A 19434-nucleotide genomic window follows, 5' to 3' on the forward strand; every position below is an offset into this window, starting at 1 on the left:
AGGCTGAGGCAGGAGAATCGCTTGAACCCAGGAGGGAGAGGTTGCAGTGGGCTGAGATGGTGCCACTGCACTCCAGCCTGGGTGACTGCACAAGACTGTGTCTCAAAGAAAAAATACAGATCCTCTGTAGTTTGCTAACATTCCAAAAGTAACAAGTTACTAAGCTCAGGTATGAATGGAAGATAGACTTGGGAAATTGGCATCAAGGATAAAGACAGCTTTCAATGTGTCTGCATTTCAGTTTGGCTGTAACGATATATGAGACCTGCAGTGCAGTACTTCAAAATAAGAACTCGAGCTGTGGGAATTCTATATCCATGAGAACAGGAATTTTTGTTGTGTTCAGATTATTCCCAGTACTAAAAAGGTGCCTGCTAAGTATCTGTTAAATGTATGGGGGGAAAAAAGTATGGGCCAATAGGAACATTTTACACAAATGCTTACCTATACATCAGTCAAAGCTCAGGGAGGAGAAGAGAGACCCCAACGACCACAAAGATGACACAGGATGCTGCAACAGTAGAGGGAGGGCAGCAGGAACTGTCAAAGGAGGCCCCTGTGAGGAGCAGCAGTTAACTCACCGGACCTTGGACCCACTGTCCTCTTCCTTCCTGTAAGTTGAGCTTGAGCTCCCTGTGCTCCAGGTGAGGCCAGGCCTTGCTGGCAAGATGAAAGTGAGCCCAGAGCCCCAGTTTTCTTGGTAAATCTCGTAATTTATCTCACCCTTCAAACCCTATCATTCTTCCTCACCCAGATTTTCATCTTCATGTACATCCCCTGCTATGACCTCCATCATCTCCCTCTCCTCCCAACTGCAGAAACTCATTCACTTTACCCCTCAGAATTCAGCAAGACTACCCCACTGCGTCCTCCACCTCTGCTTTGAATGTTCCCTTCACCTTCTTTCCTAGTTGCCTTGCAGCCCTGTTTCCCCTGTCACTCCCCTCCTACCACCACCACAAGGTCAGGGTAAGATGTCCTCCTTGTCCCTCACTGCTGCCTCCAATGGTGTCCTTCCCTAAAACCCCTGCAGAAGGCTGATGCTATCAGTCTTGTTATACCTACTAACCCCAGGCCCATCCCCCAGCTCCTCACAGACCTAGCTCATGGTCATCCCGCCCTCGAGGTTACTCTGGTCATAATTCTTAGTGACTTCACTAGCCATGCAGATGCTGCTTCCAGTAACCTGGAGTGCAATGGCCTGATCATAGCTGGTTGCAACCTTGAGCTGGGCTCAAGCAATCCTAATCCTCCTCCTCAGCCCACCAAGCATCTGGGACAACAGGTGTGCGCCACCATGCCCAGCTATTTCTTTAATTTTAGACATGGGGCCTTACTTTGTTGCTCGAGCTGATCTCAACCTCCTTGCTTCAAGCAGTCCTCCTGCCTCAGATCCTCAAAGTGCTGGGATTACAGGTGTGTGTGAACCACCACACCCAGCCTACACCTTGACATTGTAAGTGCTCTCTATGATTTCAATTCCAGGCATCCCACTCTGACTCTTGCCTTCCCAGTCATGCCTGATGCCCCCAGTGCAAGAATTCTAAACACCACAAGGACATACAACCCACTGGCTCTACTACCTTCATCACTGTCCTTCTCTCCTACTCACGTCCTTCATTCCTCCTTACCCAGCTTAAGCTAGTTTTATTCACTCCCTTGCCCCCGTTATCCCACCATATTCACCTGGCAAAACCCCTCCTTTGTTAACTGTTAACCAGACTTGGTGCCTACACCATTTAGCTGAATAGCTGGAGAAAAACATACAACCCTGCGGGCCCAGATCATACCACTGATCTCAAATGAACTGGTGTTCTCGGGCAAAGGTATTACATTTTATCCATTTACTCTGTAATGAGACCTCTCATACAATTTCCAGTATCTCCTCTTTCTTCCCCACTTTCCTGTCAGCTGATGACCATATTGTTTCAGTAAGATATGCAGTTAGAAGAGAATTTCCCCATGCTACCACCACATCTAAAACCTACCATCTTCCAAGGCCATTAGCTCTGCCTTGAAACCCATCCTGTACCTGGACAAGGATGTCACTCCAGCACTTAGTCCCCTCATCATCAGTTTTCCTCCACTAGCATACAAACACAGTGTTACCTAAATAAACGGTCAGGCACGGTGGCTCATGCCTGTAACCCTAGCACTTTGGGAGGCCGAGGTGGGTGGATCACCTGAGGTCAGAAGTTCAAGACCAGCCTGGCCAACATGGTGAAACCCCGTTATGTATTAAAAATACAAAAATTAGCCAGGCATTGTGGTGAGCACCTGTACTCCCAGTGACTCAGGAAGCTGAGGAAGGAGAATCGCTTGAACCCAGGAGGTGGAGGTTGCTGTGATTGGAGATTATGCCATGGCACTCCAGCCTGGGCAACAGTTGCAAGACTCCATCTCAAAAAAAAAAAAAAAGGGATGATACATCTATAGCCACACAATGAATATTATACATCAGTTACCAGGGGAAAAAAATAGGGAGTAGGTGTAGTGGCTCAAACCTGTAATCCCAACAGTGTGCGAGGCTGAGGAAGGAGGATGGTTTGAGACCAGCAGTTCTAGACCAGCCTGAACATAACAAGACGCTGTCTCTACAATTAAAAAAAAGAAAGAAGGCCAGGCACAGTGGCTCATGCCTGTAATCCCAGCACTTTGGGAAGCCGAGGTGGGCAGATCACAAGGTCAAGAGATCGAGACCATCCTGGCCAACATGGTGAAACCCCATCTCTACTAAAAATACAAAAATTAGCTGGGTGTGGTGGCACACGCCTGTAATCCCAGCTACTCGGGAGGCTGAGGCAGGAGAATTGCTTGAAACCAGGAGGCAGAGGTTGCAGTGAGTAGAGATTGTGCCACTGCACTCCAGCCTGGCACCTGGCGACAGATCAAGACTCTCAAAAAAAAAAAAAAAAAAAGAAAAATCTGGGTACTGATATGGAAATAACTCCAAGATATGTTACATGAAAAATAGAAGGTACAAGATAGTATGCTACCTCGTGTTAGAAAGGGGAAAAAGGCTAGGCACAGTGGCTCACACTCGTAATCCCAGCACTTTGGGAGGCCAAGGCAGGAGGATCACTTGAATTCAGGAGTTGGAGACCAGCCTGGGCAACATAGCAGGACCTTGTCTCTACCAAAAAAAAAAATTAGGCAAGCATGGTGATGCACGCCTGTAGTCCCAGCTACTCAGGAGACTGAGGCAGGAGGTTACCAGAGCCCAGGAGTTCTAGGCTGCAACGAGCTATGATCATGCCATAGCTCTCCAGTCTGGGCAACAGAGTGAGACTATGTCTGAAATAAGGGGGAAAAAAAAGGAGAAAAATATTTTTTAATGTATACTCCTATTCACTTGTATTTATATAAAGAAACTCTGGACAACTGCCCCAAAACTAGTAAAGGGGTGAAATATTTTAAAAAGCATGCTTGACGTACAGGATCTTGGTGGCAGAAGGAACAGTTCTTTTCATATAGGATTTTCATTTTTGAACCATGTGCAAACATTACCTGTTCAATTTTTTAAAACCAAACATGAAAATAAATAACTGAAGTCATACGTCATTCCTTTGCCCCAAACCAGTGCCTTCTGATCTCACTAAAAGTGAAAGGCAAAGTGCCCTCATCACCTACAACACCTCCTAGCCCACTCTGGCTTCACTGCAATTTCCTGAACATGGCAAGCAAATTCCAACCTCAGATCCTTGGCACCAGCTCCTCCCTCTACCTGGAGCACTCTTCCCTCCAGACATCAGCTTTGCTCCCTCCTTCTTCACTTCCTTCAATTATCTGCTGAAGTCACTCTACAGAAAATAGCACTCTCAGGCTGGGCGCGGTGGCTCACGCCTGTAATCCCAGCACTTTGGGAGGCCGAGGCGGGTGGATCATGAGGTCAAGAGATCGAGACCATCCTGGTCAACATGGTGAAACCCCGTCTCTACTAAAAATGCAAAACATTAACTGGGCATGGTGGTGCGTGCCTGTAATCCCAGCTACTCAGGAGGCTGAGGCAGGAGAATTGCCTGAACCCAGGAGGCGGAGGTTGCGGTGAGCCGAGATCGCGCCATTGCACTCCAGCCTGGGTAACAAGAGCAAAACTCCGTCTCAAAAAAAAAAAAAAAGAAAAGAAAATAGCACCCTCATTCCCCATTCTGCTTTTCCAAATAGCATCTCTCTTTGTAATGTATTAAATATATTTATTTACCGTCTCTCCCATTCCCAAAATGGAAGCTTTATGGGGATATGGACTGTTTTGTTCTCTACCGCATTCCCTGAACCTAGAACAACGCGTGGCACATAGCAGTTGCTCAACAAGCATTCACTGAAGTAATATAACTATGGGGGGATTGAAGCATGTGAGGAAGGTACTATTATTCTCATTTTAGAGATAAGGAAATTGAAGCAGAAAAGCTGAGGAGAAAAGCCAAGAGTTACGTATCTAGTACATGAGTGTTCACTGACCTTTCAATTTTTGTGGGGCAAAGAAGGGTCTCTGGAGGATACCTAGGTAAATAATTACAGCATTTGCCTTGCCTCTTTAGGTCAGAAAGATGGGAAATAGGGGGTAGAGGAGCTTTCATGCCTTCTTAGATCTTTTCTACGGCCTCCACAGGTCCACAGAAGAAAATAAATAAAGACTGAGATTTGTGAATACTGTATCTAGTCACAAAGTAAATTAATATTCTAAATATCAATAACCCAGAAGTCCTACCACAAGTAAATGGTTAAAGAGAGTTTGGTACAACCATGGAACACTACTCAGCAAGAAAAAAATCAACTACCGATACCCGTGGTGATTTGGACGACTCTCCAGAGGATCATGTGAGTGAAAAAAGCCAATCCCAAAAGATTTTTACATATTGTATGCTTTTAAATCAGGGGTCCCCAGCCCCTACGTCATGCGCTGGTACGGGTCCAGCGCCTGTTAGAAACCAGGCTGCACGGCAGGAGGTGAGCAGCAAGCAAGCGAGCATTACCGCCTGAGCTCCGCCTCCTGCCAGATCAGCAGCAGCATGACATTCTCACAGGAGCTTGAGAATCTACTTGTGAACTGTGCATGTGAGGGATCCAGGATGCATGCTCCTTTTGAGAATCTAATGCCTGATGATCTGAGGAGGAACAGTTTCATCCCCAAACCACCCCCACTCCATCTGTGGAAAAACTGTCATCCACAAAACCCGTCCCTGGTGCCAAAAATGTTGGGGACCACTGATTTCTATAACACTCTTGAAATGACACAATTATAGAAATGGAGACCAGATTAGTGGTTACCAAAGGTTAAGGTGGGGGTGAAGATGGGAGGGAAGTGGGGCAGCTATAAAAGGGTAACATGAGGGAACTTTGTGGTGATGGAAATGTTCTGTATCTTGGCTGAATCTACACAAATGCTGGTTATAATGTATCAGAATTTTCAAGATGGTAGGTCTGGGGCAAACTGGGTAAGGGATCTCTGTGCTGCTTCTTAAAATCGCATGTGACTCCATAATTGTCTCAAAATAAAAAGCTTAACAAAAATATATAAAAATCTAGGTTAAGAACATCTAGCCGGTACTTTTTGTTGTTGTTTGGTTTTTTCCTACCATCCAGCCAGTATTGTTACCCAGTATATTATCTGGTTCCCTAGACAATGAAGAGTCTGCCATGTGAGGATCTGGAGAAAGAGCTGAGATAAGAGAGTTCCAGGCATGGAAACAAGCAATTGAGAAAGCTTAATAGGAGAACAAAACTACCATGTTGAAAAAAACAGAAAGCAGACCAGTGTCAGTGTCACTGGAGTATAGTGAGAGATGGATAGATGACAAAGACAAGATGAAAAGGATAGGCATGGGCCAGGTAATCTAAATGTTTACAGACCATTGTACGGCATAAGAGTCTTATGTTTAAGGGGTATATGGGTAGAATCCAATAATTATTAGGTTTCTTTTTTTTGTGTGTAAGGCTGAAGACAAGAATCCTATGTACCCAAGGAGATAATAAAAAGCACAAGGAAATAGCAATCCCAAACATCATAAAATGAGTTATGTAGTAATTGAGATAAGAAGTCATTAAAATGCAACTTGTACATGGTAACAAGCAAAAGGCAGACAGCCAAATTCTGGTCCTGACTAAATTCAGTCAGTCCTGTATTTCTTGGATTAAGAAAAAAATTATAGACTGGGCACAGTGGCTCCTGCCTGTAATCCCAGCACTTTGGAAGGCTGAAGCCAGCAGAGCACTTGAGGTCAGGAGTTTGAAACCAGCCTGGCCAACATGGTGATACCCTGTCCTCACTAAAAATACCAAAATTAGCTGGGCATGGTTGCAAACGCCTGTAATCCCAGGTTCTTGGGAGGCTGAGGAAGGAGAATCACTTGAACCTGGGAGGCAAAGGTTGCAGTGAGCCAAGATCACACCATTGCACTCTGCACTCCTGCCTGAGCGACAGAGCAAGACTTCATCTCAAAAGAAAAAAAATTGTAAAGGTTTTACAGACATTAAGAATGTAATGATCTGAAAATAAACTACCCAAAGTCTGTGCTATAATTTACATGGTGTAATTAACATGTGGCATTTTTAACACATCCACTTGCCTCTTTTTTGTCTTTGAACTTATCGATTTCTTTCTTCAGAAGCTCCACTCTTTGAAAGGATTCAAGGTTATTCACACTGTACACAAGAACAAAGCCATCAGCAAATGAAAAATAATGTTTTGGCAGCTCCACGCCTTCCTGTAGACCTCTGGTGTCATAAAGATGTAACTGTTCTTTTACTCCTCGATCTGTTTCTACTGAAGCCATGTATACATCTTCCATTGTTTCACAATCTTCCATTCCTGGGATTAAGAAATGAAATTACTCTTTTTGGCTAAGCCGTGTCAGTTGCTCAGTATTTTCTTGTCCTTCAGAAACTGGCTTTCTAGGTTTCCTATTTACCACATATAATAATCACATCTTACTTTTTTTTTTTTTTTTTTAAACAGGGTCCTGCTCTGTTGCCCAGGCTGAAGTACAGTGGCTTGATCTTAGCTCACTGCAACCTCCAACTCCTGGGCTCAAGGGATCCTCCCACCTCAGCCTCCCAAGTAGTCCCTCCTAGCTGGAACTACAGGTGCCACCATGCCCAGCTAATTTTTGTATTTTTTGTAGAGATGGGGTTTCACCATGTTGCCCAGGCTGGTCTCAAACTCCTGGGCTCAAGCAATCCACCCACTTTGGCCTCCAAAAGTGCTGGGATCACAGGTGTGAGGCACTGCACCTGGCCTACACAAAATTATTTTTAAATATATTTATTCTGTATAAAAACAAAAATTCCCTTCTTATGATCTTTTAAAAATGCATTTATCACTTTGTTACATTTGTGCAAGTTTGTCTCTTCAACTAGTCTCTAAGTTTACTGAGTGAAAGGAACCATTCTGTGTACATAGCAAATATTCAAAAAGCCCTTTTTGATAAAGGAATTAAAGGGAAAAGGTTAACTCTCTGAATTTTAATACGCAGTAGAGAGACATCTGATAAGACAGGTAAGGTATAGTCCCAGTAACCACCTTCATATTTAAATATGAAGCCAGGCTTAAAGGCTCACACCTGTAATCCCAGTACATTGGAAGGCCTAGGTAGGTAAATCACCTGAGGTCAGGAGTTTGAGATAAGCCTGGCCAACATGGCAAAACCCCATTTCTGCTAAAAATAGAAAAGTTCGCCAGGCATGGTAGTAGGCACCTGTAATCCCAGCTACTCAGGAGGTTGAGGCAGGGAGAATTGCTTGAATTTGGGAGGTGGAGGTTGCAGTGAGCTGAGATCATGCCACCGTACTCCAGTTTGGGCAACACAGAGAGATTCATCTCAAAAAAAAAAATTATAATTAAAATGAATAAATATGAGATACATCCAGAAGTAAAATCACATGGGTAACATCCTATACCCCCAATCATACGTTATAGTTTTTAGAAAACTCTAGTTACAGTTTTCCTAAACAACCTAAATAGTGTAGAATGATTTGTTCCAGGTGCCCTACAGGAAATGGCCATGAGCATTAGATTACATAAAATCTCCATAAGTATTAGGTTACAAGGAATAATCACATGATGATACACAGATGAGATCATGAGAAACCAAAAATTTACTTTCATCAACATAACTCATAAGGAATGTATGTTTAGAAAGGTAAAATTCATAAATTTGATTATGTATATATGTGTCTGTGTCATCCTGTCATAAATTAAGCCTTAAGGTAATTAAAGGTTATCTATTAAGACACAAACTTATTGGGTTTTGATTACAAATTAATTTAAAAGCAAAAACTACCAAACGTTTTGTCATGTGATGTTTTATCTACCAAAAAACCAGTCCAGTTATCCCACCCCCACCTGCCTCTCCAAAAGGGGGTCTAAAGCTCAGACCTTTTGATATTTTGGTCCTGTAAAGATCAAATGAAGTCATGAGTCTTCCACTAGTTCTCTAGATCTCCTCTCCCATTCCATGTTGCTGGGCAACTCCCCATCTCGCACACCAAGGGAAGGCCTAAGGGTGCAATCTCTGGAGAGGGTTGAATAGAGGTTGTCTGGATGGTGGGATAAGGGTTATGAGTTCCACAGTGAAAGCAGGGCAATTAAGTGACATGCCTGCACACACACAGACTGAATGCTGAAGTCCTCCAGCTCTCCCTTTCTGCTCCCAAAACACTGGCAGCCAGGTCTTTATTCCCATCCAGAGGAATCTGGAGAATCTGGCCAATGGAAAAGGAAACAATCCTAAATATACTAACATCTAGGGTTCCCCAGCAAATGCCCCTGCCAGATCACCTTAGTGAAGATCCAAGTCATGAACCCTAACCAGATGCTTAGACCTTCCAATTGGCTTTTTTTTCCCTCCTTGAGACAGCGGTCTTGCTCTGACGTCAGGCTGGAGTGCAGTGGTGCAATCTCAGCTCACTGTAACCTCTGCCTCCTGGGTTCAAGCTATTCTTCCACCTCAGCCTCCCGAATAGCTGGGACCACAGGCGTGTGCCACCACGCCCAGCTAATTTTTGTATTTTTAGTAGAGATGGGGTTTCACCATGTTGGCCAGGATGGTCTCGATCTCTCGACCTTGTGATCTGCCCACCTCGGCCTCCCAAAGTGCTGGGATTACAGGTGTGAGCCACCGTGCCCAGCCTCTAATTGGCTTTTTAAGTCTTCACTGTTTATTTTTGAGACAGGGTCTCATTTTGTCATCTAGGTTAGAGTTCAGTGGGGCAATCTCAGCTCACTGCAGCCTCGACTTCCTGGAGTCAAGTGATCCTCCCACCTCAGTCCCCCAAGTAGGTGGGACTACGGGTGTGCACCACCAAGCCCCACTAATTCTTGTATATTTTTGTACAGAGGGGTTTCACCATGTTGCCCAAGCTGGTCTCAAACTTGTGAGCTCAAGGTATCTGCCTGCCTCAGCCTCCCAAAGTGCTGGGATTACAGGCGTAAGCCAACGCACTGGCCCTAGGTATTCATTTTTAACTATGAACAGAAAATTCAAGGACTAGTTCAGAAGGTCCAGCATCCAAAGAGAGAGTTCCAGAAAAAAAGAGCAGAGAACACAGAGGAAAGAAAACAACAACAAAATAATTCAAAACTGAAGAATATGCATTTCCATGTAGAAGGGGCCCTTTAAGTGTCCACCACAGTAAGTGAAAACAGATTGGCCAGGCGTGGTGGCTCATGCCTGTAATACCAGCACTTTGGGGGGCCAAGGCTGGCAGATCACCTGAGGTCAGGAGTTTGAGACCATCCTGGGCAACATAGTCAAACCCCATCTCTACTAAAAATACAAAAATTAGCTGGGGATGTTGACAGACGCCTGAATTGTAGCAACTCAGGAGGCTGAGGTGGGAGAATTGCCTGAACCCAGGAGGCGGAGGTTGAAGTAAGCTGAGATCGTGCCACCGTACTCCAACCTGGGCAACAGAGTAAGACTCCATCATTTAAAAAAAAAAAATCAATTACGTGACACATCATTGAAATTTCAGAACACTGGTGTCTTAGTTTATTTGTGCTCCTATAACAAAATACCACAGACTGGAACTTATAAACAGAAAATTTCTCTCTCACAGTTCTGGAGGCTGGAAGTCCAAGATAAAGGTGCCAGTTGGTCTGGTGTCTTGTTACAGCCCAGTCTCCACTGCAAGATGGAGCCTTGTTGCTGCGTCCTTGGGAGGGGTCAAATGCTGCATGGCAGGAGAGACAGAGGGCAAGAGAGCACTCCCTTCAACCTCAAGCCCTTTTATAAGGATGCTAATCTTTCATGAGAGATTAGTCGTCAGAAGGTGAAGAGTGGAGCTCTCATGACTTAATCACTTCTTATAGGCCACACTGCTTAACACTGTTGCAATGAGAATTAAGTTTCAATGTGAAGTTTGGAAGGGACTTCCTTCAAACAATAGCAACAGGGAACAAAGAAGAGAGCCTAGAAAAGCTTCCACAGACAAAGCACTGAGAATCGTAATGGCTCCCAGATTCAAAGTAGCACGAGAAGACAATAGAAGCTGGTAAAGTTAGAGACATACCTTCTATGACTCAGCAATTTCATTCCTAGATATACATCCCAGAATTTATCACGTAATAGCCAGGATACATGTACAGTAATGTTCCAGAGTAGCATTATTTCCAATGGCTCCAAACTAAAAATAACCCAAATGTTCATCAAGACAGAAGAGATAGTGGTAGTTTTATACAGTAGAATGGTACAGCAATGAAAAGTAAAACAACCAGAGCTACAGCAAAATGGATGAATCTGATTTTTTTTTTTTTTTTGCCCAAATAGAGATGGGGTCTCCTAATGCTTCCCAGGCTGGTCTCAAACTCTTGGACTCAAGTGATCTTCCCACTTCAGCCTCCCAAAGTGTTAGGATTCCAGTGGTCAGCCACTATGCCTGGCCTGATGTACCTTACAAATATAATGTTGAGTGAAAGAAGCCAGACATGGATGAATTTAATTCATATAAAACCCATAAGGCAAAAATAAACTATACCATTTAGTGATACATACATATGTGGCAATTAAAGAGAATGATTAACCAAATCAAGGGAAGGACTGAGCTACCACTAGAGAGAGGAACGCAGGGAGCCACTGGCATGTCCTCAACGCTGCACTTTTTGATCCATGTGGAGATTTTGTCAAGGTTTGTCTTATAATTATTGATTAAACCATATATGCAATGCTTTCAAAATTCTGAAAGGATATTATTTTTGACCTGGAGTTCTAAACCCATCAAAATTACAATTCAAACGTTAGTGTAAAATAAAGACAGTTTCAAACATGCAAAGCCTCAAAACATGTATCATGTATATTTTTTCATAAAAGTATTTGAGAAAAAAAAAAAAAGTATTTGAGGAGACCCTCCACAGGATCACACCTGTAATCCCAGCACTTTGGGAGGCCAAGGTGAGCGGATTACCTGAGGTCAGGAGTTCGAGACCAGTCTGGCCAACACGGTGAAACCCCATCTCTACTAAAAATGCAAAAAATTAGCTGGGCGTAGTGGCGGGCGCCTGTAGTCCCAGCTACTCGGGAGGCTGAGACAGGAAAATTGCTTGAATCTGGGAGGCAGAGGTTGCAGTGAGCCAAGATCACACCACTGCACTCCAGCCCAAGCAACAGAGTGAGACTCCATCTCAAAAAAAAAAAAAAAAAAAAAAAAAAAAAAAAAAAATTAGCAATGTAACCATAGAAAGAGGAAGAAACAGAACCTAACACAGATATGAAGTAAAGGAAATCCCAAGCACAATGACTAAATATCTCAATTTGGAAACCCCAGGGTCACAACTATGTGCCAGGCAGAGGGCATTTTGAAGGCCATCATCACTGGATGCTCTGCTCCACTCTACAACCTGCTCAACTCCAGAAAAGTACTAGAAAATGTGCTCCATCAAGAAAAAAACAAGACATAAACCAAAGGAAGGTGACAAGAGATGGAGGCAACAGGAAATCAAAACCAGGGAGAAGCTGGGAACAGTGGCTCACACCTGTAATCTCAGCACTTTGGGAGGCCGAGGTGGGCGGATCGCTGGAGGCCAGGAGCTCAAGACCAGCGTGGACAACATGGTGAAACCAATTTCTACTAAAAATAGCTGGGAGTGGTGGCGCATGCCTGTAATCCCAGCTACTTGCGAGACTGAGGCAGGAGAATTGCTTGAACCTGGGAGGCAGAGGTTGCAATGAGCTGAGATCACACCACTGCACTCCAGCCTGGGTGACACAGCAAGGCCCCATCTTGAGAAAAAAAAAAAAAAACAGGGAGGAAACAAAGGGGAGGTTCTATGATGACGGTGGCACAGTAGGTAAGAGAACACAGAGCTCCTTGAAGAACCTAGCCAAGAAAAAAATACAATTAGCAAAAGGTATAAACAAAACTAAAGAAATGACAAAGTAAACATGAGCCTCCATGAAAACAAAACAAAACAAAACAATCAGTATACTATACTGTTGAGCTGAGAACACAGCTGACCCTTAACGGAGGTTTGAACTTCACATGATATGTGAATGTTCTTCCTCCTCTGCCACCCCTGACGCAGCAAGACCAATCCTTCTCCTCCTCCTCCTCAGTCTATTCAACATAAAAACCATGAGGATGAAGACCTTTACAATGCACCACTTCCAGTTACTGAATAGTACATAGATATTCTCTTATGTGTGTGTGTGTGTGTTTTTTTTTTCTTTGAGAGCAAGTCTTGCTTTGTCTCCCAGTGTTACAATCTCAGCTCACTACAACCTCCACCTCCTGGGCTCAAGCGATTCTCCTGTCTCAGCCTCCCAAGGAGCTGGGATTACAGGCATGTGCCACGATACCCAGCTAATTTTTTTATTTTTAGTAGAGATGGGGTTTCACCATGTTGGCCAGGCTGGTCTTGAACTCCTGACTTCAAGTGTTCCATCCACTTCAGCCTCCCAAAGTGCTGGGATTATAGGTATGATTTTAATAACATTTTATCTCTTTAAGAGTATAGTAGCTGGGCATGGTGGCTCATGCCTGTAATGTTCTTCCTCCTCTGCCACCCCTGACGCAGCAAGACCAATCCTTCTCCTCCTCCTCCTTAGTCTATTCAACATAAAAACCATGAGGATGAAGACCTTTATGCACCACTTCCAGTTACTGAATAGTAACTGGAACCTCGCCCAGCTTCTTATGATTTTAATAACATTTTATCTCTTACTTTAAGAGTATAGTAGCCGGGCGTGGTGGCTCATGCCTGTAATCCCAGCACTTTGGGAGGCTGAGGCAGGTGGATCACGAGGTCCGGAGATCGAGACCATCCTGGTCAACACGGTGAAATCCCGTCTCTACTAAAAATACAAAAATTAGCTGGGCGTGGTGGCGCATGCCTGGAATCCCAGCTACTCAGGAGGCTGAGGCAGGAGAATTGCCTGAACCCAGGAGGCGGAGGTTGCAGTGAGCCGAGATCGCACCATTGTACTCCAGCCTGGGTAACAAGAGCGAAACTCAATCTCAAAAAAAAAAAAGAGTACAGTATAAATACACACAACATACAAAAACATGGTAATCAACTGTTTTTATTATCAGCTTTAAGGCTTCTGGTCAACAGTAAACTGTTAGTAAATTTCTGTGGAGTCAAAAATTATATGCAGATTTTTGACTGACTGGGGGAGGCGTTAGCACCTCTTACCCCTGCACTGTTTAAGGGTCAACTGTACTATATTTACATATGCCAGCAGCTCTCCAACTTGGTCTGAGATCTCGTGAGGTCTCCTTTCAGGGGATCCACATGGGCAAAACTGTATTCATAATAATACTAAGGCCTGTCTTTTCCACTGTGTTGACATTTGTACTGATGGTGCAAAAGTAATGACGGGTAAAACTGCCCATACCTTAGTGCAAATCAAGTCAATGGTACTAAGGATATAGTTGCCATTAGATTCTTCACCATCTTGTGCTTGTGGTTAAAAAAGAAAAAGCCAGTTTTGGCCAGGCGCGGTGGCTCACGCCTGTAATCCCAGCACTTTGGGAGGCCGAGGCGGGTGGATCACGAGGTCAAGAGATCGAGACCATCCTGGTCAACATGGTGAAACCCCGTCTCTACTAAAAATACAAAAAATTAGCTGGGCATGGTGGCGCGTGCCTGTAGTCCCAGCTACTCAGGAGGCTGAGGCAGGAGAATTGCCTGAACCCAGGAGGCGGAGGTTGCGGTGAGCTGAGATCGCGCCATTGCGCTCCAGCCTGGGTAACAAGAGTGAAACTCCGTCTCAAAAAAAAAAAAAACAAACCCAGTTTTACTTAAGAATGTCCTTAATGAAGCAACAAAAATAATGAATTTTATTAAATCTCAAGCCCTGAGTATGTATCTTTTCAATATTCTATGGGATTAAATGGGAACTATGCATAAAGCATTTCTGTATACAATTATGGCAACTGTCTCTAGGAAAATCTCGTGTGTTTTGAACTGCAAGCTGAACTAGCTGTCATTTTTAAAAAGAAGGAATGACAGGAAAACTATGTATTTATGATATTTGACAAACATTTTCTCAAAAATAAAGGAAGTCTATATCAAGGAAAATAACTATGGTAACAGTATTTGTTGTCAATAAAATTTGAGCTTTCAAGCAAAAATGAGAATTGTATCCATCATCATGAACTTGATAGCTTCCCAAATCTGATGAAATTGGTAGTGTTATTAACAGAAGCGATATGAAAGACCAAAATTTTCCAAATGACCAATTCACGATGCTAAAAAACTACGCTTGGGTAAAAGACCCATTTAAAGTGCAGGATCAATCAATGAGATTTTAATGTAGCAGAGTACAAAACGTTCATGAATACGATTACAGATTCTACACTGAAATAACTTTTATTTATTTTTGTTTTGCTTGACTTTGTTTTTATATATATATTTTTGCTTTTTTTTTTAATGCATTTTAGGTTTTGGGGTACATGTGAAGAACATGCAAGATAGTTGCATAGGTACACACGTGGCAGTGTGATTTGCTGCCTTCCTCCCCTTCGCCTATATCTGGCACTTCTCCCCAACTCCCCACCCCCCGCTGTCCCTCCCCTATTCCCCCCAACAGACCCCAGTGTGTAGTGCTCCCCTCCCTGTGTCCACGTGTTCTCATTGTCCAATACCCGCCTATAAGTGAGAACATGCGGTATTTCATTTTCTGTTCTGTGTCAGTTTGCTGAGAATGATGGTCTCCAGGTTCATCCATGTCCCTACAAAGGACACGAACTCATTGTTTTTGATGGCTGCATAGTATTCCATGGTGTATATGTGCCACATTTTCCCTGTCCAGTCTATCATTAATGGGCATTTGGGTTGGTTCCAGGTCTTTGCTATTGTAAACAGTGCTGCAATGAACATTCGTGTGCATGCGTCCTTATAGTAGAACGATTTATAATCCTCTGGATATATACCCAGTAATGGGATTGCTGGGTTAAATGGAATTTCTATTTCTAGGTCCTTGAGGAATCGCCACACTGTCTTCCAAAATGGTTGAAATAACTTTTAAATAACCATCACTTGTTGAGTGTTAAATACCAAAGAAAAATATCCATAATTATCTGAAAAGGCTATTAAAGTATTCCTCCTACCTTTTCTAACTACACATCTGTGTGAGGCTAGATTTTCTTCATATATTTCTTTTTTTTTTTTTTTTTTGAGACAGAGTTTTGCTCTTGTTGCCCAGGCTGGTATGCAATGGCTCGATCTCAGCTCACTGCAGACTCTGCCTCCCAGGTTCAAGTGATTCTCCTGCCTCAGCCTCCTGAATAGCTGAGATTACAGGTACGCGCCACCACGCCCAGCTAACTTTTTGTATTTTTAGTAGAAACGGAGTTTCTCCACGTTGTTCAGGCTGGTCTCGAATTCCCAACCTCAGATGATCTGCCCACCTCAGCCTCCTAAAGTGCTGAGATTACAGACATGAGCCACTGCTCCTGGCCTTCTTCATATATTTCAACTAAAACACCACATCACAATAGATTACAAAGGCAAGTATTAATAGATATGATAATTGCCTTATATTAAGTTGGACATCAGAAGGATTTTCTAAAATGTAAAGCACTGGCTGGGCGCAGTGGCTCATGCCTGTAATTCCACCACTTTGGGAGGCCGAAGTGGGCAGATTGTCTGAGCTCAGGAGTTTGAGACCAGCCTAGACAATATGGTGAAACAACATCTCTAGTAAAATACAAAAAAAAAATTAGCAGGGCATTGTGGCATGTGCCTGTAGTCCCAGCTACTCAGCAGGCTGAGGCAGGACAACTGCTTGAACCCCGGAGGCGGAGGTTGCAGTGAGCTGAGATGACAACACTGCACTCCAGCCTGGGCGACAGAGTGAGACTGTGTCTCAAAAAAAAAAGTAAATCAATGTCAGCCCTCCCACTATTTTGAAAACATAATTTTTTTCATAAAGTTATTTTGGAATTTGAGTTTATTAGCATCATTTAGAAAAAAATAAGTAGTTTACAAATGTCCCCATTTTCCTTTTTTTTTTTTCTGAGACAGGGAGTCTAAGCTGGAGTGCAGTGGTACGATCATGGCTCACTGCAGCCTCAACCTCCCATGTGATTCTCCACCCCAGCATTTCAAGTAACTGGGACCACAGGCACGTGCCACTATGCCCACCTGGCTAATTTCTGTCTTTTGTTTTTACTGGAAATGAGGTCTCAGGCTAGTCTCAAACTCCTGAGCCCAAGTGATCTTCCCACCTCAGCCTCCCAAACTGCTGAGATTACCAAAGTGTGAGCTACTGGCCGGGTGTGGTGACTGACGCCTGTAATCCCAGCACTGTGGGAGGCCGAGGCAGGCAGATCACAAGGTCAGGAGTTCATGACCAGACTGGCCAACATGGTGAAACCCCGTCTCTACTGAAAAATACAAAGATTAGCTAGGCATGGTGGCTCATGCCTGTAATCCCAGCTACTTGGGAGGCTGGGGTAGGAGAACTACTTGAACCGGGACCTGGGAGGCAGAGGTAGCAGTGAGCTGAGACTGCACCACTGCACTCCAGCCCGGGCTACAGAACGAGACTCCATCTCAACAAAAAAAAAAAAAAAAAAAAAAAAAAAAGTGTAAACTACCACACCTGGCCACAGTTTTAATTTCTAATACGGTAAATGTTGAAAGATATAGCCCACATAAACAAAAACTATTTGGGGTCCTCAGTAAGTTTTCACAGGGCAAAAGGATTCTGAAACCAAAAAATTTGAGAACTACTGACATAGGTATCATAATAAACACTAAATATGAATTTAACCACAATCATTAAATATTACTTTAGAAAGCTAAAAGAGAAGCAGAGCTCATCAAAATGGTTAACAAAAAACAAATGTGGGCCAGGGGTGGTGGGTTATGCCTCTAATTCCAGCACTTTGGGAGGCTGAAGCAGACGGATCACTTGAGGTCAGGGGTTCAAGACCAGCTTGGCCAACATGGTGAAACTCCCTCTCTCCTAAAAAAAAAAAAAAATCAAAAAGTAATTAGCCAGGCATGGTGGCACATACCTGTAGTCCCAGCTACTCGGGAGGCTGAGGCAGGAGAATCAGTTGAACCTGGGAGGCGGAGGTTGCAGTGAGCCGGGACTGCACCACTGTACTCAAGCCTGAGACAGAGTAAGACTCTATCTCAGAAAAACAGAAATGTGCTTTAAGTTACTTGCCAGAAATAAATGCTCTGACGATCTCTATTTACTTATCTAACACAAACATCATTTCCTTCTAACCAGAAATATCTATCTTCCTTACTGAACCATGACCTCCAGAGATGCTGTCTCACCTCCATAACCCAAGGCCTGATCACAAGCATCAAATAGCAAATATTAACTAATAATTATTTGACTCAGTGAATGAATAAATGAATGAGCTAGCCCAATTTACAAAATTAAGTCATACTCACCAAATGGCTGTTTCTTCTATTTTTAAAAACCTATATACAGCAGCACTGGAAAGTCATGTTCATTTTTTTTTTTTTTTTTTTTTTTGAGATGGAGTCTCACTCTGTCACCCAGGCTGGAGTACAATGTTGTAATCTTGGCTCACTGCAACTTCCGCCTCCCAGGTTCAAGTGATTCTCCTGCCTCAGCCTCCCAAGTAGCTGGGACTACAAGCACGCATCACCATGCCTGGCTAATTTTTCATATTTTTAGCAGAGACGGGGTTTCACCATGTCGGCCAGGATGGTCTCTATCTCTTGACCTCGTGAGCCACCAGCCTCCACCGCCCAAAGTGTCAGGATTACAGGCGTGAGCCACCGTGCCCAGGCTACAGTTTTTTGTTTTTTTTTTTTCCTGAGACGGAGTTTCGCTCTTGTTACCCAGGCTGGAGTGCAATGGCACAATCTCGGCTCACCGCAACCTCCACCTCCTGGGTTCAGGCAATTCTCCTGCCTCAGCCTCCTGAGTAGCTGGGATTACAGGCACGCACCACCATGCCCAGCTAATTTTTTGTATTTTTAGTAGAGACAGGGTTTCACCATGTTGACCAGGATGGTCTCGATCTCTTGACCTCGTGATCCACCCACCTCGGCCTCCCAAAGTGCTGGGATTACAGGCATGAGCCACCGCGCCTGACCAATTTTGTTTTTTTAATTGGAGACGGAGTCTCGCTCTATAGCCCAGGCTGGAGTGCAGTGACACTATCTTGGTTCTCTGCAACCTCGGCCTCCCAGGTTCAAGCAATTCTCTTGCCTCAGCCTCCCAAGTAGCAGAATTATAGGCACCTGCTACCATGCCTAGCTAATGTTTGTATTTTTAGTAGAGATGGGGTTTCACCATGTTGGCCAGGCTGGTCTTGAATTCCTGACCTCAGGTGATCCGCCTGCCAAGGCCTCCCAAAGTGCTGGGATTACAGGCCTGAGCCACCATGCCCAGTGGAAAGTCATGTTTTCTTAAATCAGTGATTCTATGATTCATACACCACCATTCATTATGTAAATACACAGGAAACCGCATATATACAAAGGAATATATACCCATACTGGCCATTTCTTTGCTTTTTTTATTTTCATGTTCTTCTGCCTTTTATCCAAGCCACTGACCATTTCTTTTCTTACCTGTCATAACTTACAGCAGGCACTCTTCAATTTCAATAATATCAAGACTTTTTCCCTCCTCTTTTCTTCCCTCTTAATATCTTTTGGTCCCTCTGGGGACCAAAACCATTTTGGTATACCATCAACCATTTTTAGTATACCATGACCAACAAAAGACCTCTGACAGCTCCCAGAACTTAGAGACAAACCAAAGGAACACAAGCTTACCAATAGTATGATTTCCATAAAGGAGCTGCTCCAAAATTGCAGTTTTCCCCACAGATAACAATCCACAAACCACAACCTTGCAGCCCTTTCCCATCTTCTCTCAGGATATCACTGTGGGGAGAACAGAAATCGCATACTGTTGAAATCAACCTATTCCTTTTCTTTCAATATTTCAATTTAATATGTAACACATGCACAGGGGAAATTTTCAAATATAGAAA

At 43.7% G+C, this 19434-nt stretch overlaps 1 protein-coding gene across 5 annotated transcripts in view; it reads right to left on the bottom strand.

Moving 5' to 3' along the window:
- NKIRAS1 (NFKB inhibitor interacting Ras like 1) overlaps positions 1-19434 on the bottom strand; it is a 32118-nt gene that overhangs the window by 4532 nt on the left and 8152 nt on the right. Inside the window, exons 1-4 of one of the 5 annotated variants that reach the window (XM_078354404.1) lie at positions 19214-19313; positions 10510-10623; positions 10055-10170; positions 6567-6808 (exon numbers count right to left, since the gene is read on the bottom strand). In XM_078354404.1, coding sequence (XP_078210530.1) covers positions 6567-6806 — 240 coding nt within the window. In that variant the 5' untranslated portion in view covers positions 6807-6808; positions 10055-10170; positions 10510-10623; positions 19214-19313. Of the gene's footprint in view, positions 1-444; positions 557-6566; positions 6809-10054; positions 10171-10509; positions 10624-19213; positions 19325-19434 lie in introns of those variants that run through there. The other 4 variants (XM_035277886.3, XM_078354403.1, XM_054246886.2 and 1 more) reach the window with 4 other exon arrangements.

This window comes from Callithrix jacchus, chromosome 17 (assembly GCF_049354715.1).
Source record: "Callithrix jacchus isolate 240 chromosome 17, calJac240_pri, whole genome shotgun sequence".
NCBI lineage: Eukaryota > Metazoa > Chordata > Mammalia > Primates > Cebidae > Callithrix > Callithrix jacchus.